The 24,707-nt window shown below is 40.1% G+C and overlaps 3 protein-coding genes across 3 annotated transcripts in view; all 3 read right to left on the reverse strand.

Moving 5' to 3' along the window:
- The window catches only part of dtn (transmembrane protein 132C dtn), a 37,040-nt gene that overhangs the window by 5,732 nt on the left and 6,601 nt on the right, over positions 1–24,707 (reverse strand). The window contains exons 2-6 of the mRNA XM_011305022.1: positions 5,382–6,411; positions 4,571–4,714; positions 4,146–4,428; positions 1,694–1,837; positions 644–1,432 (exon numbers count right to left, since the gene is read on the reverse strand). Coding sequence (XP_011303324.1) covers positions 644–1,432; positions 1,694–1,837; positions 4,146–4,428; positions 4,571–4,714; positions 5,382–6,411 — 2,390 coding nt within the window. The remainder of the gene's footprint in view (positions 1–643; positions 1,433–1,693; positions 1,838–4,145; positions 4,429–4,570; positions 4,715–5,381; positions 6,412–24,707) is intronic.
- On the reverse strand, positions 6,519–8,038 carry LOC105266677 (phospholipase A2). The gene is made up of 4 exons (XM_011305021.1): positions 7,856–8,038; positions 7,500–7,659; positions 7,038–7,196; positions 6,519–6,910 (listed from the first exon to the last, which is right to left on the reverse strand). Exons 1-4 carry the CDS (start codon positions 8,007–8,009, stop codon positions 6,829–6,831), a joined length of 555 nt encoding a protein of 184 aa, XP_011303323.1. The 5' UTR covers positions 8,010–8,038; the 3' UTR covers positions 6,519–6,828.
- On the reverse strand, positions 13,321–15,873 carry LOC105266676 (uncharacterized). The gene is made up of 5 exons (XM_011305020.1): positions 15,694–15,873; positions 15,328–15,576; positions 14,970–15,248; positions 14,604–14,906; positions 13,321–13,800 (listed from the first exon to the last, which is right to left on the reverse strand). Exons 1-5 carry the CDS (start codon positions 15,862–15,864, stop codon positions 13,420–13,422), a joined length of 1,383 nt encoding a protein of 460 aa, XP_011303322.1. The 5' UTR covers positions 15,865–15,873; the 3' UTR covers positions 13,321–13,419.

Consider the following 24,707-nt stretch of genomic DNA (forward strand, 5'->3'; position numbering starts at 1 on the left):
ATAGCTTGTTTTTTTTTTCTCTGTCACATCCAGGTTTTCCTCTCGGTGCAGACACTGGTCATTCCATTTAAGAATTATGTATGACCATTTCTCGATAATGCAATTGACATTTCTCGAATTACACCGAATGGATTGTAAAAAAAAAAGCGAAAATTCACGTTCAACCAGAGATAACGGATATCTCGCGAAAAAAAGCAATCATGCGTGAATGTATAATATGCTCGCAGCTATTTAATGGGATATATATCTTCGTTGAAATTATTTAATACGATTTTCGTGAATTATGGAGTGTGACTTGACGGCTTAAATTTTGCACCGATAATTCACTCTAATGAAATCAAATATTGCATACATTGCTATTGAATTCATTGAATGCTCTTATTCGGTAGATAATGGGAAATTTTATGTGTTTAAAATTTTTGCTATTCATTTCTTATGTTTTATGCATTTCCGTTGACCTTTTGACTACCAGAATTTTTCTATAAATATTATGATAACATTATGATACATCTCGGATTTAGAAAATATAAATAATATATTAACAAGTGGATTAATGAAATTATTAGGCTCCATTGCGAGGGCATTGTCAAAAATGAGAATATATTAATAGCAAGTACTAAAAGACAAAATAAATGACACTCACTTGATACTGAGCAGTTAATCGTCTGGTGACAGAAGTTTCGGCCACATATCCATTCTCAATAGCTGTGTCCGGGCTAATGCTCAACTGCAATCCAGAAACAACTTTAACCGAGAGTCTCGAAATAGATACCCGATCATTGCCAACGCGAATTTCCTTGGCACCGATGACCCGCCCAGTTATCGGTGACAGCACTTGTACCTCAGTCCTTCCCACACCCCTCCCCTGTACACTCCTGTCCTGGAGTAGATTAGCAATGCGTGGATCAGAGACCCTGAGTAATCCAACAACGAGATCAGTAACTCTGAGCCATGTCCGACGATTAACGAAATAGGATTCACGTCCTGAGTCGTGTCCAGCGGCTAGAAATTTCGCGTGAACCTCAACAGGGCTCTGTTGAAATCTCAGTCTACAGGTGGCCTGGAGTGGACTACGATCGATCCAATTTACCGAGTCCCAGTGGTCATCCACTCGGAATCTCTCTGCATCCACGTCATCCTCCTCCTCATCTTCCTCATCCATTCCTGTCACACTTCTTCTCTTCACTTCGGCGCTGTCCGTGTGGTTCAACGATCTCTTGTTTTTCTGAATCGTATGACCATCTGGCACCTTCCAACCCTTTATCTGACTCAGCCTCGAGTCACTCACCGTCACTTCCAGGGGAAACTCTGGCATCCACACTGTGAATGTCGCTAAGCCTGTGTATGTACCGTATTTAACGATCACCGAGGCATTACTAGATCCTCGAATTTCCGATCCATCAACGTAAACACTGCTGCACGACGATGAGACCTGGTTACATAAAAATGTGTTTAAACCCGGAGACATGGATGGAAAAGACATTTAAAAGTCATGAAGGCCAAGTCAAATTTTTCTTCAGGAATAACTTCGAACCTCGGAGGTCGTTAAAAATTCGATATCTCTTCTGGATTCGAAGCTATTTCTGGAAATACCGACTTACGCTTCACCACTTCACTTCTACTCCCTTCTTTCCGGTGGTTCTGACAAATAATTTGTTTACGTGTGCTGATATTGAGTGCAATTGTCACTTGCCTTGAGAACACTCTCATCCTCGGAGTGACAGGACGATTGAAGTGTCACATCGGCGACGGTACCGGCTTGGCTGACAATGAAAACTTTCATCGCCTGAGATACTTGTCGACCCGTAAGTACTGCAGTATTCATAACTTCCCAGTTCTGAAGCAAAAGGGGAGGAAAAAAAAAGCTAGATAATTCAGGTAGCACGAGGTGGCAAGTGTGTTGAATATGGGTTTGCATAACTAGATGGTAAATTCTGGGATAGATATGAGTTGATGAAGGTATACGCTTCAAAGTTCATGCAAATTTGTGAACAATTAGAATTTCCCCGGTCTTTAATGTCCCGAGATCTTAACCACTTTGCTGTGGTAATTGTTCCCTAGAAATACTTCATACCTGTTGTTTTTGATGAAAAAACATTCAGTGAGTTCTATTTTCGGTTGCTATTAGCTGGACTTAATTAGTACCTCTGCATTAAATGAATACGTGTGAGTGAATTAATGAGTAGATTAATAATGAACAATTTTCTTATCCAGGGAGAGAAGCTCGAGTCGAGGGAGAGATAAACGAATTGCTGGGGGGGGCGGGTAAGAAGCTCTGTGTAAACACTGTGAGGATGATTCTCGTGTACCTGAATAGCTTCATGGATAGATCCCCGGTAAATCTGTCGAGATTTAATCGAGATTCATCTCTGGAAATTGAGATGTTACTGGAGTACTGAGAATTCTGAGAGCCCTCATTATTTTTCAATTCAAATGAAAAATGAAAACCAAATGATTTATTTGTTCACAAATAAGAGTTGGTGATGAATAACTCAACGGCTTGGTGACTGTAATAATTATGATGGATATGCTCTTGCGTAATCCAGCAAACACCAATATTGTCGCAGATGCTCATTCACCTAATGCAATTCCCGAAAGTGACTTGTACAAAAGTAAAACAGAAACTAACAACGCTGGGGGGGTAGAATTCTTGTAATTACAGGGACACAGCTAAAAGACAGCGAGGTAAATATTCTTGGCATTAAAAATAGTGGAGGTCTGCTCCAGATAACAGGACTGGGGGAAATGACAAAAGCCCAGGTCTTTTCGTCGTGAAATAACAAAGAACAACTGGAGGAAAATACCTCTGAGAGATGGGCCACCTGGAATTGCTCAATGATACTAATGAACGAGCTCTCTCAGCTCATGCAGAAGTGGAGGATCATCTTACGAAAAAATATCTCTACGTTGTTTTCAGTATTACTCTTATTGTTCTCGTGAAGTATTCAAACAGTACCACATGGTAATCCGATTTAGGAGCTCATGTTTATTCAAACGGATACGCGAGGGGTGCGTTTCATTCTCAAAAAATTATTTATCTCTTTTTTTTTTGTATAGTATACCAATACCATTTTTGATAGAACCACGAAAATTAGAAAATCATGAAGAGATAAATAAATAGTGTTGTATTTTGAAGGCGTAAAACCGTGCGGTGATAATAGTCCGGACGAAATCGTATCGATTTCAAATGCAATGCTGCAATGTTTCTGTACCCAGTGAAACGTAACACCTAAATTGAAACTATTCAGATGAATGGCGAGTTGTTTCGAGTGTACTTTGTTGGGGGATTGTGTGAGCACAGGAGTAATAGGAATTGCTCTTGAAATAGTGCTGTTTCGGTTGGACTTGGGTTACTAAATTCAGCGGTTTGATCAATTATGGTGACAATGCTTGATTATGCAGCTATTCTCCTCACCCTGTGGACCAGTAACCAACACTGGGCACTAGTTTTGTCGATAACGATGCACTTAGCAACATTACGCACAACTGAATCTTTGTGGAATTGTTTGAGAATAAAAATCGATTATGGAGCGCTGGTGAATATTAATGGCCACTGGCTAATAAACGGCTGATGAGGAGGGGGAGTAATTGGAGAGTGTTTCAGGTCGCTCATGTGAATTTCGAATTCCATATTAGTAACGTGGGGTGGGGAAAATTTGGGGGCTAATGGAGAAGGAATGTTTGGAATTTCGTTGTTCGGAGCTTTGATTATATAGATTATAATGCAGGGGGTCGAGTAATTTTGCGGTGGGAAACACTCAAGGGATAAATCACTGGTTTCTCCAATATTTTTAAACATTTTTAATTGTTTTTGGGTATTGAACATATAAAAATAAACACAAAAATACGGTTTGATGTAGATAAAGTGAAATCTATTTTTAGAAATTAGTTTCGACTGAAAGTTCATAATTGATGCAACCACGGGCTTTCATTGGGAATTTAATTAAAGAGAACCCGAAATTAACTAGATTTTACTTGTAATAAAAGTGCATTTTTTATTTTGGTTCTCATTTAATAATCTCGCTTCTGGTAAAATAGAAATGAGAAGCAAATTTCAAGATAGAACTTGGGGGTGGGATTATTGTTGGATTTTAGTCATTCTTTCAGATATTAATACGATTCAAATTTGAAGTCAGATTTAGGACCTTGGAAATGGGCAGAACAGCTTGGATGTCGTCCTTCTGGATCTCTAGTCGTGCCTGGCGCCTTTTCTTCTCAACGTGATGATGATAATGATGATGCTGCTGTTGTTGTCGTTGAAACTGAAGAGTCTCAGACGAGCCCGTTCTAGTCTGCATTGCAATGTCATCATCATCACCTTCCAAAGTGTATCGCACACTCCACGTAATTCTACCCCCGTCCCAGCTGCTGCTACCAGCCCCTTCCTCACTCGCTTCGAGTAGCATCGTCATAATCTCCTCAGCAGTCCTGGAGAAAAGGATTGAATTGAAAGGCATGACGACAAGCACTTTGAAATTCTTGGGGACTTAATCTTCTTCAGTACGTGTATACGTTTGAAATGCTCAGTGGAATAAGAAAGGAGGGAAGAAGTTGAGAGAAAAAGACTCACGTATTTGATGGCCGGGGTGCATTCTCCTTTCTCCTCACTGTGAATGTTGCAAATGTGTTCTTGGCATTAATGTCCGATGTAAGAATCCAGTTTGGGTTGCTTGATGTCGCGTCTAAAATTCTTACGCCTGACTTGACACGGGCCCTGGAATTAAAGTCGAGAAAACAATTAAGGGGAAGTCCGGGGGGTATCCGTCTGACAAATGCATTCTAGATTGCTTTATTTATCGGATAATGAACTTGGAGAGCTTCTTCCAATACAAAATCTCCATTAAATATTCAGTTGCTTCATTATTGCTGTTTAATTAGATATGGTTTCAATTATTTGGCATCCTAAAAAAAACATTCCGATGGCATTTATTCTACAACGCTAATGAGAATATCATTGAATTGGTGATGATAGGTTCCAGAATGACGTTAATGTCACTTTGATCTACTGAGCAAACTGGAACATTCTGAAAATACAGTAGTCGTTATGGGTCGACCGATCAATACATGTTGCCCAGAATATTACAAATGATAATGGAATGAGAAATCCCGAGAAAATAGTTACCATCCGGCCAATTATTATTTTTAATACCACCCTAAAATATTCAGTCCGACCCAGTTTCCAAATATCCAACAAAATAAAAAAAATCGCACAGTATTTCATGTTAAATTCAGTAGCAAAGTAGTAAAGCCCCAAAATCAGTGTTAATACTCCATAGATTAAAAGAAAAAAATCAGTTAAACCATTATTTTAAAAATAATAAAAGTGAATGAATGAAAAATGAGAGGAAAAAATGAAAAAAAAAAATTCCAGTAACACTTACCTGACAACAACAGCGACGACAGGTGATCCATTGACCTCTCGCTGTTCACCACCAGTGGTGACAGTATCCTGTGCAATTTGGGGATGAAGGAACGCAGGGACATGAAGCCTGGACCTCGGATAGAGTGGTCCATGTGGTACAAGCAACGTTAATGCATCATCAGCCTTTAATTCCTTGTAATCCGTGCGATTAGGTACAAGTGGCACTTTGCCGAGAGGTGTGACAGGTTGGATCTGCACCCTAGGGCGACAGCCACCAGCAGAATCACTCTGTACTTGTCCCCGGGATCCACCAAAGGTCTCACCCTCATCAGAAATGACAATTGTTCTTGGCTCCAGTACAGAATACGCAACCTGCAGTAGTCTGGGTGGTGTTTTAGTAATTTTTACACGTCCCGAGGCATCGGGTGCTGGCAGGGGTGGCCACCAATCAGCTGGAATAGTGATTTGAGCTAGACAAACTCCATCTTCGCCGTCAGGGCTGCAAGCGGCTGACAGTGGAGATTTTCCAGGGAGTGTTGCATGAAGGAGAACGCAAATTCTCTGATGACGAGCTAGTAAAACTTGACGTCTACCCCCTGCCTCACTACCAGCGTGAAATAATACCCTCAGCACTGGTGAGTCACGTGGTACACTCGTACCAACGAGGTGGGCTGACATGTCCAGGTGACGGGTGCCCAATTCCTGGGCGTCCATCAGCGCTGCATTCGATGATGTGATATTTCTTCGGATATCAGGACCTGGTAGTGCATCCAGGGGATCAGGGACTATGTAACGAGCTGGTACTGTCTGTTTTGTACTGAAGGGGCCGTAGGTCGCACGCACTGACGCTGGCTCACTCGTTTGAAATACTGTGAATTTATCCACCGAGAGGATTGATTCCACTGACGATGGTGGACTCGATAATCCACCAGCTGGAATTGAACCCGCTGATGTGTCCGCCCGGGAGGGGTAGAATTGACGTGGTGTATGTTTAAGAAAAAAACCACCGTCTTTGTTCTCGAAGTGTACCTCCACCGAGGATACGACGCCTGAAAAATATGAAATAATTTAGTTATCACTACGATTCAATAATATTTATCATCTTCATCCGTTGCAAATTAATTGGAATAGAATTTTGGTAACGATTTTCCTTTTGAAATATTTTTATTGATATTTTATTACGGTACAGTGATTTATCTGAAATTATCTTAAATCATCTTGAATAATAGATTGATCGCTCATTAAGACGGAATTGATGAGAGGAATAAAAAAACTGAAGGATTTATTTCCGGGCAATCAAGCCACCGTGAAGTCCCATTAGCTGGAGTGGCTCGAATGAAAATTGAAGTTAACGCCAGAAGTTGAGGAGCATCAAGAGAGTGGGTTAAAGGATCTCCCCCCATGCCTCCTTGGCTGGAAGAGGGTGGCTTTTGGCTGAGGTGCACTTGATTCCGGGCCGATGGTCATCAGAAGGGAGGCACGTCGAACCACTGGTGTATTTTTGGCTGGCTCTCGTCCAGATCGTACTCCACGCAGCGTTTCGGATACCTGTCAGAAGAGTTTCTTCAGGTCTTCACAAAATACTCGACGCCTGATTTTTTAATTCAATTTTTTAAAAATCATTCGTGTGCAAATGACATTTTTTTCCCCAGGGTAGATCCGGAAAAAAACTCACGTGGTGTATGCGTAGTGCTTGCAGGAGACGATCGGATAGTCTTCCCGGAAGCATTGAGTGTTCAGGAGGCTGAAGTAGAATGTACCTATCTGCGATGCAATCTTGTCATCCGAGCGATGAAGGCAGTCGTAAAATTTTTCATCGCAGGAGCACTCGACCCTGGGGTGTTTTTTTTTTTTCATGAAAAATGGGAAGGTAAAATGCAACTGATGGAGTACTCTCGCATCCACAAACATGTCATATCGGAATCAAATGGAATTCATGGAAAGGTGCTCTATAAATTTCTAACCGTTGCCATTTGAAACGTGAAAACCGAGTAAATATCAATGGCTCGATATGGAAATGGTGAGGGGTGAATTTTTTCAGACATGATTTGTAATTGTCAAATGTTAAATTCGATTGACAGATAAAAAAATTAAATAAAAGATATTGCGATGAATTTCGAGTGGAAATAAGATGGACCTCGTGTAGAAGGTGGGATTCGTAAGGTTGTACTTGGTTTCCAGGGCCTCGATTACATCATTGCAGTGGTCATGGTCACGACAGCAGGCGTCTGTTACAGGAAAGTGGCCAAGATCCTGTGAATTTTCCGCAACGTTTCCACTTCCACACCATTTTGTACCTGAGAATTAACAGGAATATCGTGTAGATGTCTGGTCTACTGTAACGAGGGTAATTCACTCGGGGGGTTTCTCCTCCAGTTAAGAAATGAAAAGAATCGATGGCGGTTGCAGAGTCAGGTTTTCGTTACTCCTTTAATTCCTCGACGGGGCCTTTTTCCTCTGGTTTTCATGATATTTTTTTTTTCTTTTGCTCACCTGGATAGATTAGATTCAATCGGTCCATTCGTGTCTCCTTCGAGTCGTCAATCCCGGGCTCTGGGTAAGTGATGCCAATGGACCAGGAAGCTGAGGGCTTTACCTCAAAGCCACTCCACAGAATGACGAATCCAAAAAATCCTGATCTCTTCATTTTCTTTTTTTTACTTCAACCAACGATTACTCACCCACAACTGACACTAGTCTCACTATTTCCACGGTTTTTATACTTTAATTTACATGCGCAATCTTCATTTAATCTCTACGACAACTCAGGCCTAGAATCCGATTGAAAATTATTTCTTATCGGGACTCGTGCGGCGCTACCTTGGACGTGACGAGAGTCAACAATTTTTTCATTATCTTTTTTTGCACTTTGAGTTTTTACGGTGAAAAAAATATTTTATTCGAAGAAAAATTTATTGAGAAATTCTGGGAGACATTCATATTGATACACGAGTCGTCAATTTCTTTTTTTTTCACACGGTCGGTTTTTTGCTGCAGATGGAAATGTCAATGGACGGCTGTTTTCCGGGTCTACCTCATATCCTCGTTTTAGATGCTAATGGTATACATGGGGAAGGTATTCGGGTGGGTTGTTGCATAATCTTGGAAAACGATGCAACATGGCACCGGCGAAGGTCTCAGAATGATGAAGGTCGATGAACCGTGATGGCACGTTATTTATCGTGACCTGTGCACTGATAAAAAATGACTCCAGAGTAAATCTACTCGAGACAATAAACTGATTCACAAGTTTGTCTCAAACAAATTTGAAATAATAATTCATTTGGAGTTGGACAAATAAATTCAAAAGTTTAGACAGTGGTATTAGAATTCTGATTAATAATGGATAACGTTTCGTGAAATTGGAATGCATATTTTATAATGAAAAAAAATGGTGTTTATGGATTGAAAATGGAAGAGCAATTTGCAAGCTGTCAGCCAGGATGATTTATAGCGATGGCGCATCCCATTGAAGACACAAGACAAAAGGTGGACACCTGGATGGCGTAATATCAAGTTTGTTGACAGGAAAGTGCACGAAATGCCAGTGGAGATGAATTGTTCCGTCGGTTTTGGTGGATAACATATTCAGAAATGACGCATGCAGGTGATAATACGTCTGGTTGGGTGTGTGGAATGCCGGAAGCCATTAGCCATTGTCCCTGTGATCATAGGCACTCTGATTTTGGATGGCTCATGCCAAAGTTACCCAGGAATACCCATGGGTGGGTCACACTGACGTCTGATCACCAAATTAGAGTGAATATTCAGGGCTGCCTCGGGTGGAGTTTGAGGGGTGTTGGAGAGGCAGCAAATTTGCATTTAGTCAGGGTATATAATCTTGGTACAAAGTTTTCTGTCAAGTTTCTGGGTCTTCTCCAGGAAAAAGATGCACATTGTGCTCCAGAAAATTTGAGATCACTTTAAAGTTAGTTGGTTTAACCGTGGGAATAATTTCAGGGGAGATCGTTCAGCGAATGCACCCCGAGGAAATTACAGGATTCCTCATCAGGGTCATTAATGCGTTGGGAATAAAAGACAGATCTCTCGGGAGTTCGTTTGGCAGAGGATAATTAGGTGCAGTGTTGCAAAAATTTTCCATCGTCTTTCTGCTTTGGCAATTCAGGAATTCCCAAAAATCTGGGAAATATCGGCCGATAAATTCGTTATTTGCAAAAGGATCAATCATTTTTTCAACTACTCTAAATTCGATTCGATATTAATTGGTAACTTGTTAAAAACGACTGAATGCTGAATAATGATCCTATGAAATAGCCGTATCTCTTCATTTGGAATAATTCGCTCAGGGATCTCCATACCCCAGGGATTCCCATTTTCCGGAATTTTAGACTCCACCATTTGGGATTTCTCATCCGGACAGTTGACGTAACACTATAATTTACTCACACCCACTCCTAAAACTCGTAACAAATTTTCTCGCCATGTTTATTCCGTTTGTTTTCTCGTTTATTTACATTTTGGATTCTTGTGTGGAATGAAAATGCCAGTAGCACACACAGATTGTTGAAATTGTCGAGATTCCTGGGAGGTAATGACGCGGCTTTCAGGATCACCCGACATTCCCAGAAAATCCGGCGCGTTCCGTTATTTTTGCAGAATATTTTTTTTCCTGTAACTAGGGCAGTTTGTATTATTGGGGATGGCTCTGGCCGATGCACTTTTTCGCTTTTTAATCATTATTCTCCCTGTCGAGGAGAATGAGGAAGCTAGGGGTAGCAAGGAGGGCAGGGGGTTGGGGGTTGAAGGAGGAGTTGGGGAAAATGATGAGCTAGACCGGCGAAAGGGCGAGGGAAAAAATTGTGGGTGGGAAAACTCGTTAGAAAAAGTAATTTAATACGTTTTTTTTTTGTCGTTATACAGAGATTCGAATCTGCGCACGAGGTTGAATCGAGGTGAGGGTGAAAAGGGGGTGAAAAGGTGGTGGAAGGCCCAGTCGTGCAATTTCATCGGGGGTTCGGAGAGAAGTAAATAGATAAAACTTCCTGGTGGTCGATGGGGAGAAATGGATGAAGAAAAAGTCGGAAAAAAAAGCGATTTTAATTTTTTTTTTAGAATTACCACAACTTTTGTGGCCGGAAATTTTTTTCTCCAAGGGAAAATTAGTACGCGACAAAACTTGATTCATCACTTGTCGGATTTCAGAATGCCTGAAATTCAATTTCATTTCTATTGCGAGAAGTTCTTGCAACTCGAGGAGATAAATTCCCTCTGTACTGATTTTTGAATGTTTAAACAAAAGATAATCCAGGGACGCCATCCGGCATAAACGAGAAAATTGCATTTTCCATGGCTCGCTTCCCATAATGGAAATCATTATTATTATTTTGTACATGAATACCTTGGGGAGGGGATCGATAGTGAATTTATTTGATGCTCATGAGATTCAATAATTAAATGCCATGAGCAGAAATAAGATCCAAAAAAATTATCCTTATAATTTAATTCGTACAATATTATTATTACGAGCAATCAATTATTAATTCAGCCCTTCAATATAAATTTACGTGGAATTTTTAAACGCAATATTCAGTCCTATAAAAAATATAAAAATTGAATTGATAAAATAAAAATGAAAAAAACTGGGATTATCTGAAAAAAAATTGCACAAATGATCTCGACTCAATTGAAAGTCACGAGAATCTGAAGAAGTTGAGTGGTAATATCGAGATCGTAAACCGCGTTGATGAAATACCGTGGAAATGGTCTCCCGGTGATCCGGCTTTAATATTTCACGCCTCGAGTCGAGGAGTTGAACCCTCTGAATCCATCGGAGTGTCTGCAACGACGAAAGTTATTCAAACCTCCCCAAGATTTTTACCCACTGCATCTTCACCCAGAATTGTCTCCCCAACTCTCAATAGTCAACTGTTGGTACAGGACAATTACACTGGGTTATCAGTACTCAGTCAACAAATACACTAGCCAGTGGGAGGTCTGATAATCGATCCCCGCGTGCCTTCCAAACAGCTCCAAGTTTCGTCGCCTCTGGGGTGTCGAGAATTTATCGGAGAAAACACGATTGTCCAGTGTTGGTGCACAGCTGGAGGCACTTCCTAGCGATTTTCATGACACACCATAACACCAATACCCCAGGGGAGTTGCACTCTGATAGATAAGGATACCTCAATTCTGGGAATGGTAAGCTGGTCATGATTACCCAGTGAAAACATCGAAATGCTCTTAAGGCCACTTGCACTCCATCACAAGGGACATCTGCCGAGGGGTTAATCTTCTTTGCAACTAGTCTCGATTGTTGGAAAATTCTGCCATTAAATTTATTCCGACCGTTTCAAGTACCTGGGGAAAAGAATCTTCCGATGGAGGTGAATGAAGACTTGAAAGCATTTTTTTATTACTTCAACCTGTCCAATTCCCCATTTCACCCACTCAATAATAAACTTAAAAACTGCTTTTATTTTACGGTCCAATAAAAAATAAAAAATCAACGAGCCAGGAAAGAATGGATTTATCATTTTATCAATGCGATTCACAAGAATTCATTATCGATCAATGCTTTATGGAAAATAAATGACTAATCATTTGTCTAAATTCATCCTAAATTGTTGTTTACTCTACTGATAATTTAAGAAGAAATCCCACATGCAGGATTCCGCCAGAAACTCGATATTTCTATTTCGTCGGGTAAAAATGAATTGGAGACGTAAAATTCTCCCTCCATTCACAGGTACTGCTCCAATTGCACGCAATGAGCTTTCCAGTGTCGTTTATTTATAGTAAAACTCGCATAATCGTAGAAAGCGCGTTGGCATTTACCCTATTCGTACCGTCGGCGCAGGTCGGTCTTTGGTATTACGTCAGTGTGAAAGGTGAGAGATAGGGTGAGAGTGGGTAGAGCCAGGGGAATTAAAAAATAATAACAATAAAAAAAAAACAATACAAATAAAGGGGATAAGAAAGGGAAGAATGTGGATTGGCTCGGAGGAGTGGAAAAGGATTTGAAAAAAAGTTGGTGGAAAGTTAAAGCGGGAATTGTACGAAAAAGGGACTGGGAATTTATCGATTTGGGGGGTTGGGGGTGAAGAGCGACTACGAGGGGGTTTCTTTTAAGTCCCTTTGGACCCTTTGTCGGTCGTATGGAGTACAGACTGGAGGAGCTGGATGAGAGAACCGTTCGATTTATCGGCGCAGGCGGAGAGAATATCGCAAAGGTCGAATGAAACTGGTGTCACCGCGGGTAGAATTAGTTCAATGAGAATTGAAGTTCAATTTCATTCATTCCATTCATCTTCTTTCATCACGTCATTAAAAAAAAAACAACAGGAAAATCCAGAAGAATATCACTAATTACTTCCATAATCGATCGAATCGATTGTTCGATTCTTTTTTTATTCTTTCGATATCGATGATCTCCTCTTTCGATTCCCAAACACGAGTTTTGCCGTGACAACTTACGTCTGCCGCAAGAACATTTTTTTCACTTGTCGCACGTACTCCTGGAGTTTCCATCGATCCAAACCCTGTGGCACGCTAATAAGGTAATCATCGTGAGTAGTTGAGGTCTAGCCTAGACCCTCTACCCTCTGCCTACTAGTCTCCCACCTTCTACCCAGGGTAGGAATCCAAATGCTTATATCGATTGTCCAGCAAAACTACAGCCCCCGAGGCGTCGAGCTGACGCGACTTTTATTCGCCGTTTTCTGTCGTCTGTTATGTGCTTTATTTTTATTTTTTATTTTCTTTTTTCTCTTTTTCCTCCTTTCCTCCAGTTTTCGATTCTCTGTTGTGCCGGGAATAAATAGACGACACGAGGTTCAATATCTCATGACAATTTCACTGCTCGACGATTTTCCTGGGAATATTATTGCGTCGTAAAAGCAATGCAAACATTCACGTGCAATCGTGTCAGCGTCATTTTTTTCCCCGATTTTTTCCTGTTTGCCCTATAATTTATTAATTGAAAGAGAACAAATTCATGATGCCTTATTTCACGCTCCATTTGGTATTGTGATTACAATTTTTTTTTGTCGTCAATTTACCGAATTGTGATTGGGAGATTTTTTTTTTAATTGGGGAAATTATTGATCACATCGACAATCATCGCAGTCCCCGATGGCCGGACACTCGTCAAACAATCTCGGACACATAAAATGCCGCAAATTACGTGGTCCAACCCATCCCTGCTGACGACGTGAGCAGTCCATCAGCCAAAGCTGAACGGCATTGACACGTTCAATGCTGACGACATCACCAATCCCAGGAACAAAGTAATCGACACGCGGTGGTGAATATTTCTCCTCAATAATCCCCACGAATGTATCAGCAAAGTTCTCCAGCGATGATTCCCCAGGACTCTGAAGATTTTCCTTGAGACACCGACAGAACCCTGGAATGTCCTCCGGAGGGGAATTGCCCCTGGATTTCTCGAGAGTTTCCAGCGATTCGACCCCAGTCTCGCTCTAACAGAAATAAAAAAAAATCATTTCACCAGCAGTTCCCGAGGAATACCTCGGAATCCTACGGACCTAGCGATATTTTTAACTGTAGCTTTTTTGTGGAAAAAGAAATGAGCCGAAAAAAAAATTGTGACAAAAATTTTCAATCTCTTTTGGTGATGCCGAGATATCCTCCAGAGAATGATGATGAGGGAAAATCGACTCGAATGGTTCTGCTGAATTGGTTATATGAGACTTCGGAAATTCGGATTTCTGGTGTACCCGGGGTATGAGGAGTGGAACGAGAGTCGATGATTGCCAGTTTCCCAGTTAGTATGAGGAAACGACCCTAACCGTTAATAGTTTCTCCCTTCCCCCTCGGTATACATCCAGAGTTCCGATAATTGCCTCGAACGTAAAGTAGAGCTGAATAGAACAAGAAAGGCACATGGATGGAGGTATGTGGTATCGTGCAGGTATTAATGGGTGAGCTATAAAGCTCACGGTGAAGTGCAAGCGAAAACAACTCGGCTTTGCACGTATACCGATTTTATACTGCCCACCCTATTCCATCCCCTGGAATTCGACCCCTTTTTTTCCACCCAGGGTGACCGTTAAATCCACGAAATATCTATTTTCCGGGAGTTTATGAAGAATTTCCCTGACATTTCTATCTCTCCAAATATCCGCTATAGAATAATCGTTAAAATCCACGGAATTTCAAAGTGAACATAAAATTTTTGGTGATTTTTTTTCACGAGATATTTTCCCCTGATTTCGTTTTTAAAAAAAAATTTCTACGACTTGAATAATAGCTCACTGCTGACCTCGCTTGAATATTCCCCAGGAAACTCCTCCCCAGAGTTCTCCCCGGAGACATTTTCCAGGGCATCAGGGTCCCCATGACTTCTATTCAGCGAGTCATCGCAATCAGCAGAAGGAAGTGGATCCTCTTGAGTCCCGACGACCTCGAGACTCCTGTGATCATTCGCCAACACTTCCGTCGACATCTCGTCAGTTTCCTCGAGCGAGTGAACATCATCCTCAAGCAGTTTATCCTCATCCATTGTCTTTGTGCTCTCTGAGCCGTGGGTCACTTGGCTGAAGACACCTGCCTCCCAACTCACATCCTATAAAATCGTGATGAGAGGGAGCAGCTATTCCCAGAGCGATTACAAAATCCATATACTCACAGAGGTGGTATTTTTCAAGCTCTTTGTTGATACCTCACACGTGCAAATTGATACCGAGTCCTGGGGGATTGGCTTGGAGAAGTGGTTGCTTTTTCCAGGATATGTCTCTCCTGAATCGCTGGAAATTTCATGAGACCCCTGTGGGGTTTGCCCAGTGCAATCGAGGTGAGCTAGATACCCGTAGAGATTTACCAGAGTTGTGTGGGGGATCATGGCAGAACCACCTGGTGGTTCGGACGTCAGCAGCTCGCATATGTGGATCATTGTATCGAGAAGATTCTACATGGACGAAAAAAAAAATCGAGGGATACTTGATGTTATGGAATTTTTAATGAAGTTTTTTTAAATGAAGTCTTACATTAGAGAAAAGCCCACAGGCAATGGCTAGAAACCGGTACAGGTCAACCTCATCATGCAAAATATGACCGATCTTGAGGATTCGATAAAGGAGTAAGTCAGGGAGAGCTATGCCCTGCCACCGGTGAAAAAGGCTCTTCAAGGCTACACAGCTGCCGTATGAGGGCCGACCAAATTGATTGAACAGGATTCTCAGGTAGCTCGGAGTGAGGCCCGTTGGATGGGTGAAAGGCGGATGGTCGAACCGTTCCTTCGCAGCATTAAAAAATACAGGTGAAAAAAACGAGGATCGAGATGTGAGCGAAAATTATCATATTTATTCCGCAAGAGGGTAATTGGTGTATTATAAAAAATATTTCGGGTCTACCTTGACTGGAGGCTGCTCGTCGTTGGCAAGAGCACGAAAATAGGCTGACGTCCAGGCAAGGAGATCATAGGGCTGAGTACGAATCGCTGATTTAACGTAGGTTTTCAAGATTTCCGGAAATGTCGGGGGAATGTTTATCTGATCTGCACTGTACAACTCATTGGGATCCATTTTACCCTGGGATTCTTGAGTTTTGGTTATAAATCTAAGCGACAGTCAATTATTCAGGATTATTCCGGAGCTGATGATGTCTTTGAGCTATTGATCATTGAATCGAGGGAAAATTAATTGACCAGTGATTTTTCCAGGGCGTAACGTCAGGATAACATTGTAACCAGTGATTTCTGGGATGATTCTTCATGAAAAGCGTGCGAAGTGAAATGTAGAGCAAGTGAGGAATTGATGGTCTGTGTTCTATTTCAGACAATGTGCATATGGAATTGATGAGAAAGGGGCGGAGATGTGTGTCAGCTTCGATTCTTCAGGACTCATCTATCCACATGATTAAAATCACCACTTGAAATATCAAAGACACATTTCCAATGCATCTCGTCTGTTTAATGCAGTATATTTTTGATTCAGGTCTGAGTTATATCGAGATTGAGTCCATATGACATTCCTGGGGCACTTCATGTACTGCACGTTTCTATGTGTAACCGTTATTTAATTTATAACCGATTTACACATGACGTTAAATGTAGGTGTGATGGCGTCAATGGATGAAAACGGAAGTTGTGCTCATCGGAAGGTTCGACCACTCCTGGAATTCAAAATTTAATATTTTTTTTTTAGATGCCAAGGTGTTTCGGGGAGGATGACATCACTCGTTATTTTTTATTGGCAATGATGACACTTGCGTAATTTGCATTCACCATAGATGAGGGAGTATCCGTCAAAGCCTTGGCATCTCTCAGTTGGCAGACATTACACAAAAGCTTCATCGATCTTCTAAAGTTTGTACGTGGGCAATATGAATGCGCGAGCATGAAACTCGAGCGCTTTTCCATAATGGTGTCTTTTCACTGTATTTTACGCGTTATATTTCCCGGCCAGATCAATATTCATTGTTCGGTGATTAATTGAGAACAAATCGGTTCGGGTAATTTGCTCGAACAATGCTCATCCGATATAGCATGGCAATTTTGTTTATTCATTGAGAGTTGAAATAATTTGATGAGATTGTGTTAAATTCAATTTTTGATCAGAACCTAAAAAAAAATCTGGAGTCATTTTTTCTTGATGCAGCCTATTATTGAGACAATAATCTTCAACTCGCCGGAGGTGAATTAGCTGGGTTAAGAATTGACATGAAGTAACAGAATTAAAGTGGCTCATAAATATAAATAGCGCAGGCCTTGGGTCAAGCCATCTCAGCTGCATTGTCCTCGAATTGAAATTCCAAATGCAATCCGGAGATTCCCCAAATGTCAAATTCCATTTCAATGACAAAAATACCGATTGACCGGATGTCCTGTTTATATTTCTGAATTTGCTAATGCCAAAGGCGAAATATTTAAACATTCCATCTCGATCTATCTGAGGAATTCGGTGGATGAATAGAAAATTTCGTGACCCGAGTGATGAAGTGTTCTGTATTCATCCCAGAAAAATCCAAAATATCTCTGAATTCTATTCGGAATTGAAGAGCAGTGGATTACAACCGCAAGTGGCATGCGAACAAACGAATGGAATTCCCTATTTCGGAATTTGAGAAGGCCTCGGGGGAATGCACCTGTTCGCTTTGGCTTCAGATCATTTCAATGGAAAAACGGCGCTCCAGTTTTGATATTTTGGACGTGGAGCGTAAACATTTCGCTCCGGATTGCATTTCCTCTTGTGGGGGTGCCGTGTTGCCATGGATGTAGTAGCCAATACACATACGAAAAAAAAAACATCATCACGAATACGTATTTGGAAAATTTCCATTCACCACGTCAGGTGGAAATGGCTCGGCGAAATTATGGATATGATTCAAACAAAGAAAATAATAATTTTAAATTTCTCCTGTCTTCCTAAAAATCTCCATTTCTTCTCCATTAATTTCTCCAAGACTTGAAATCAACTTGACAATTCCCCGTTCAGATATCTCGGAATTACCACCGACAATTAATATCACTCGTATTCTCAATAAATTTTCCATCAACTCGTTTTTTCCCTGGGACATTAATAATTCTGGATCGACGATTAATTAAATCCTGGATTAAGTCGAGTCGTTGGTGAAAATGAAATATCGAGTTTAACTTGAGAAAACAGAGGTGGACAGGTGTTTTTAGTGTTGGTTACGTTAAGTAACAGTGGTATATCGGGTTTATTCAACACAAATGCAGGGGAAAAAGCAACACCCGGAGGTTCAAGGAGTCTGGAACCGAGGACCAAGAGCCACTCACAATCAGCGACGAGAGCAAGTGTCCCTGGAGGTGAAGAGCAAATTCCCCAGTGCTACTTTACAAACGTTTCACAAGTAAATAAAAGAGTGCACCGAGCATGTGCACTGACATAAAAAAATATTTTACCGCACCATTGACATTTGACAGAAAAGAGTCTCGAGGCAATAATTTCCCAATTCCCGAAATTTCCCGAACAAAATTCTAATGGAAAATGTTAAAGCAAGCGATAGCTGTCTCTAAAAATTAAATTAAATCGAATCCCACTGCTCCGAGAAAAATCATTGAATTAAAAAAATGATTTTCTCTATAGAGTTCTGAATTATTGCTTCAATGTTCGTCGTTGAATAAAAATTTCCGCCTCTCAACAGACATTCTCTTGGAGACTAATGAAATTGTCAAGTGGACAATTTTTAAGGAGCTTTCCCATCGTGGAAAAGGGCAAAAAGTGAAAGCAGCGAAGAGGAAAATCTCTGAAAAGTTGTCACTAATGGCGAGAGAAAATAATTCCAGGTGCTCTCGCGATTTTATTGTTGCAATAAAATATCCCCGGGTGACATTTAAAGTCACTAATTCATGTAATAATTGCTCTCATTGCCCCCCCTGTCCCCTTTCTCACCCCGGAAGGTGCGTAAATTACCCCGACATTACTCGTGTTTCTCAACAAGAATCTACCGGAAAATACGAAAAAGAGAAGGTATTCAGGAAGAGAAAACGGGTATAACTCTTCGTCAGATGGAATTTATGACGGGGTGAGAAATTAAAAATGTTTCGTCCTCAGTAGCTTTTCTCCCATAAGTAAATATATACGTATATAGGGTAAATGGAATGGGTGAGTGCCTCGGTTGCAATTAGACTTGCAGAATTGCATCTCCCTGGGATTTTCACGAGCCACTCACTAGCGGTATTTTCCTGGAATAGTCATGAGACGACATTTTAATAATGATTGACTTCAATGTCTTTTTGACATGTTTAGAAAATTTTTGATGGACTTTCCTTGGGATCAACTCTCTGAGAATAAAAAAAAATCATCTTTATACTTGGCAATTGCTCTCAACTCACGAACTTTGTCACACGAAATTCCGTAAAGACCACTTTTCGTCGGGATGCCGTTTGTTGTCGTAACAAAAGTATGCCATTGAGACATTACATTTGCTCACGAATGCGACATATCATACAACGAGCCTCAGCCATATTCTTTCCACCATTGCACGTCTTTTATGTGCACTCACCCTGTTTAAAATGTATTTCCCCTATTTTTTTTTCACCTCTCATTTTTATCATTTTTATATTTACAGGGTCGAGCTCGCTGGCGCAATCCATCTCATGTATTATATGGAATTCGTGCTCGAGGGATGTAATAACGTACAGGTGAAGAAAAAAAAATAATGTGGGATACGAGAAGGAGATCAAAGGGAAAAATTCTCAAACGAATAAACAGCAATGGAGAGAGAGAAGAAATGGCATAGAAAAATTGTGTTTATGGAGTTGCTCGGATGATACGGAATAAGATAGTGTGTGGGGAACACCGGTTAAACATCATGTTGCACTCCAGCTTTTTTCAGTACTCCACACACTCATTATCATCATATTTTTCCTTGAATTTTCGTACAGTGGATTTTCATTTGCTTTTTTAAATCCCCTCGCAGCACTTTTTGCTGGCGGGTTTTTTTTTTTTCAACCCGAGAGTATCTAAAACCTCTCCCTTTGCATTCCCTTCTACTAACGAACTTGTTTAGCAATCCTGTGAACCGAGTACACACCAAGTGCAAATGCACTCGTTAATCGCTTCCGTTTAAGAGCTTTATTATCTACACCATTCTCCTTTCCCTCTGTTGTTTAAATTTACTTTTTTTCCTCGTTCGTCCTGGCGAGGGTGGAAAAAAAAATTGGAGATCAGTTTAACGATGAGATCTCGCTCAGAGAATTGTTGGAGCCCGGGGAAGCGTTCAATCGGATAAAATGACGTTAGAGTGGAAAAATCGGGGGAATTCTCATGGTAATGAAAAGAAATTGGAGACTCTCGGTTTGTCGGTGTTTGTACTTGGTAATAAGTTTTTTAAAGCGATAGAATCATTCCAGTGAAAATACCATTTAATGGAAGAAATTTGAGGAATTTTGGAGAAAGAATTTATAAGAAAAAGATAATGTATGTCAATTTGAAAAAAAAAATTCAAACCGTTAAATCTTCTTGAATATCGTTAAACAAATAGCAAGTCATGTTTACTCAAGGCCTCAATGTGTGTGAAGTGAATACAAATCCATTATTCAATCGCATGTTTTCGGTGAAAAGTTGTTGGATGAATAGAGATTCTCTACTCGCTATTCTCAATGGCTTCTCCTTCCCTCGATTTCGCGAATTAATAAGAAATCAATTTCCTCCGAACAAGAAACATATTTCACGAGCCCCGCGAGCTGCTCCAGATCTGTCGCATCTCCACAGGAAGATGATAAGACGTCAATCAAAATGGATATCCAAGCTATTTTTTTCATATTAAGGTACTTCCGCATTCACTATAAATTGCAGACATTTTCGGTGCACGCAATTCACGAAATATTGAATAATATTTCTATAAAAAAATTCAATGATTAATATGAATTGATTCGAGAGGAGATTTTAGAGAAATTATTTTTTGGATATAGTATATTTCTTGAAATAATCAGTGGAGATGGACGCACGTGAGAAATTCCGTGTGGGATCGATGGAGAATAACCACAAGACGTATCTCAACGCGAGCGTAAATAAGTCAAGACTTACGGTCAAATTCATTATTCAGGACATGTTGTCTCGACTAGTCCCGAGATGAATATGAAATAAGAAATGCAGGAGGAATGGGAAAAGGTTACAAATCAAGTGACGTGAAACATTGATGACAGTTGGGCCTCTGACGGATGGACTCGGTATTTTTTAATTGGGGTCGACCCCCAATCATTGACAAGATTATGGGTTGAGAAAATGGTTACTCTCCCTTTTCTCGACGATTGACAGCTCGACGTGACAATCGAATTGAAAATTCAACATTTCGTCAGGCTATCGGCAAAAAAGACAAATCGATGATTTTTTTTAATGCGTGATAATCGGCGTCCAGACGTTATCTATCAATTTGCGATAAGAAACTGAATCACTAGTGATTACACGGTCAAAACAAACAAAAAAGCCGACGGCAAAACCTGTCGGACAACTCGTCACTGAAAAAAAATGCCAAACGAGTTTTGGCATTCAATTGAAAGTGGGGGATCAACTCCTCCGGTCTAGAAACAAATTGCAAATCTACCCGTGTATTAATTAATCTCCCAAAAAAGGGGGAGAGAAAATGAAGAGACAAGTGCAGGGGAAAATGATAAGCGATCGGTCAATTTGCTCGTGACGATTGATCGGTTAATCGGTAAATCTCGATTGGAGGGAATAAGTGCACAATTAGCCCCGGGTATTTGGCTCGAAAATAAAAAAAATAATAAATAATACGGAGTGAAAATAATTTCACACTCATTTCAGAGTTCAGACGTTAACGATTAGTCTCGCTCACTCAAATTCAATGATAATTTTGCAAACCGCGTGCTCAGTCGTGTGCATCCACAGGTGACTACACGAGTGATTTTAATTATCCCCTTTTTAATAATGAATAAAATCGCATGACCCGATCACTCAGGTATCGCATTAATGCCGTTAAATTACCGTGAAATCTAAGCAGAGCCCAAGGATCAGATTTTATAATACAATAGTCAAATAATTTTTATTTTTCCTCATTCAAAAATTATTAATTTCTTTATTTTGTTAAAAGTCCATGCAAAAATTATAATAAATCCTATAGAAATTTATAACATGTGATTTGATTTAAATAATCATGAAATAATTGACTTGAAATTTTTCCTTCTAAATGGTATTCATTTACCGGGAAATTAGCAGTCAAATAGCGAGTAAATTCCGTTTTTCGGTATGAGTACATTCCTCATTGAGAATTTCTATGTGCACATCTTTGTACATAACGAGAATGTATTCCAAGTAAATATATCTGGTCTCGAGCTCGTTAACGATAATTCCTCAAACGGTATATTTCGGAAATATTCGTGGTATGGGGTCTCACATACAAATGAATCCCCGGAATATATGGGTATTAGATCTCTAATTAAATTCAGATTGTTAATGCAATTCGGTTATCCTGAGTATTTTTATATTATTTATCTGGGAGTGTAAATTTTTATTAACAGAAGAACAATGATATCGGGATAAAATCGAAATATAAACAACGGGAGAAGATGTAAAAATGATTTTTCACGGAGAAGGAAATAAATTATCCATTTGAGTGATTGTTTCACTCCAGTGGATGATAAAATGCAGTGACGATGTATTCACTTGATTTTTGAATATGTTTCACGCGTGGGGGATATTGATTTCCATAATTGATTCGAAAATGAACGGGCAATGCCGTTGGAATTGAAATTGATTTTATCGTGGTGAATCAACAGGAAATTCTATTCATAAACCCGACCAATCTTCTTCCTGTCTGAATAAATATTTCTCACTTTCAATATCCTGATTTTTTCCACTGCAAAATAATTATCTCAGATTAATAATTTATTTATTTATGCAGAATTACCAGTAATGCAGTAAAAATTTCGCTATCGGTTGGGAATTAGGAAATATTCCCAGGAAATAATTATTATATAAAGTTATTTTACCACAGCCCCTCCAGAAAAAAAACATATGTATACATGGAATTAGAGAAATAGATGAGGCCGACCCCTTCGAAGTGGCTTGTTTAATTTTCATTAAACGGACAACTCGACTTTCATTGGAACGACTGTTAGCAATTCTGAATGAGCGATGTGTGTGGTTTTAACCCTAGAGGCAATAATCCTGAGGGATGCAGTACACAGGAGTGAAGGAGGCTATGTATACATGGCGAATTGAAGACCCAGTCCGAAGGAGCCCTTCAAGGGTTTTCTCTCCCTCTTTCTAGAATTCTGACATAACATCTGCACTCCTCCACATCCTCCTTTCTCATCTTATTTTCACTCTCCCCTCGTACATTTTCCACAGATCACGTTTCCTCTCAAACTTCTACCAAATCGCCCTGATACGATACAATACGCAATAAACCGTACCCTCGAAAAAAATCCGATGAGCATCCAAATTCGATGAACATTAATTTATTAACGGAGTCGTGGAATTGTTGGAATAAATATTGTTGTACAAACAATGTCTCTCGCACAAAGAAGAGGAAAGGAAGAGAGGTGAACAATCTGTTTACATAGACGTGTTGGACAAAACCCGTGAATCAGATCTTTCGAAAAGTTCGTAGGGTCGCCTTCATTACAATAAAGAATCGAGTTTGGAAACAGTCGTGACATTTCCATACACTTCTCCAATGAATCCTCAACTCGAAAGAGTGATTACATCCATTCAATTCAACTCGTATAAAATATCGTTTCAATAACTCTGGAAATTCCATCGGATGGGAGAGTACAAGAGCAACGAAAATCCGAATTTTTGTTTAAATTTCTGGGGAAAGAGGCATTGAACCGCGGAGAGAATGCAAAACATTTAATAGTGGAATCAGGGGATTGAACTGACCGGGGAATTGCCCCATTCATGGTTGGAATAAAAGTATTCCGGAGGTATGGTACAATGTGCACAACATAAATGGAAAGATCTTTGCTGTTTTTTTATGGGAAATGAATTCTCGAGGAATAGTCGAGGAAGAGTTTCTGCAGGTTCCGGGGCAAAGGGATTCTTTGAATTTTCTCCTCTTGTGGAATTGGGAGAGAAATAGAAGGTTGAAGTTCAGGGCTGAGTGTTTGTTCAGTCTGTCTGAAGGAATTCATAAATACTGAAAGAAAAATTTCAATTTTCTTTAGAAAATTGAAATTTTTCGATTTTTCAACACTATCTTTCACAAAAGTGTCAGTCAGAGATTAAATTATTATCTTGTTGTTTTTTAAACTTTGACGAACGTTTTAGAGATAGAAAGAATGTCATAAAAAACCCTCAGTCCTAGATAACGATCACTCGAACAATTAACACTAACGATTGCCCTAGACCCGGAGAAATCACTAACCCATAGATTAAATCCTCGTTCTCCAACTGCATCTTGGATCATTGACACAGGAAATCTCCATAAAGATAAAATTACCCGATATCTCGGAAAAGAAGAAAAAAAAAACAAACGAGATAATGTGCCCCTTTGTCGTGTCAAAACCCAGCGGGACAAAAAAAAATTCTCATTTTCCACCGAAAAATAACGCTGAGTCCCACTTTATAAGAGTTGGTGTGCAGCAATAAATTGAAGTCGAATGTACAATAAGCGCGAATCCGAAGCGGCAGACGTACAGAATTAACTGAACAATAAATTCGTTAGTCTTTCACGAATATGCGGGCGATGCAGAGAGTTTGTATCCCCATAAGTTAGATATATACATAACATTTCCGAGTTTTGCTGTGTGTGGTTTGGAGGGGCAGGGGGTGGACAAAAAATTTATCGCCGGCCTTTCGATCCGAACCACGAGATTGTGGCGAGAAGACAGATACGCGGTGTAAACCCACACATGTGGCACATATCACCGCACCAAAAGTCTCCAGAGCTGGGGAAATTACCTATGTAGTGGCCATTTCCGTTCGTCGGCATTCAA

This window comes from Fopius arisanus, unplaced genomic scaffold, assembly GCF_000806365.1.
Source record: "Fopius arisanus strain USDA-PBARC FA_bdor unplaced genomic scaffold, ASM80636v1 scaffold00040, whole genome shotgun sequence".
Lineage (NCBI taxonomy): Eukaryota > Metazoa > Arthropoda > Insecta > Hymenoptera > Braconidae > Fopius > Fopius arisanus.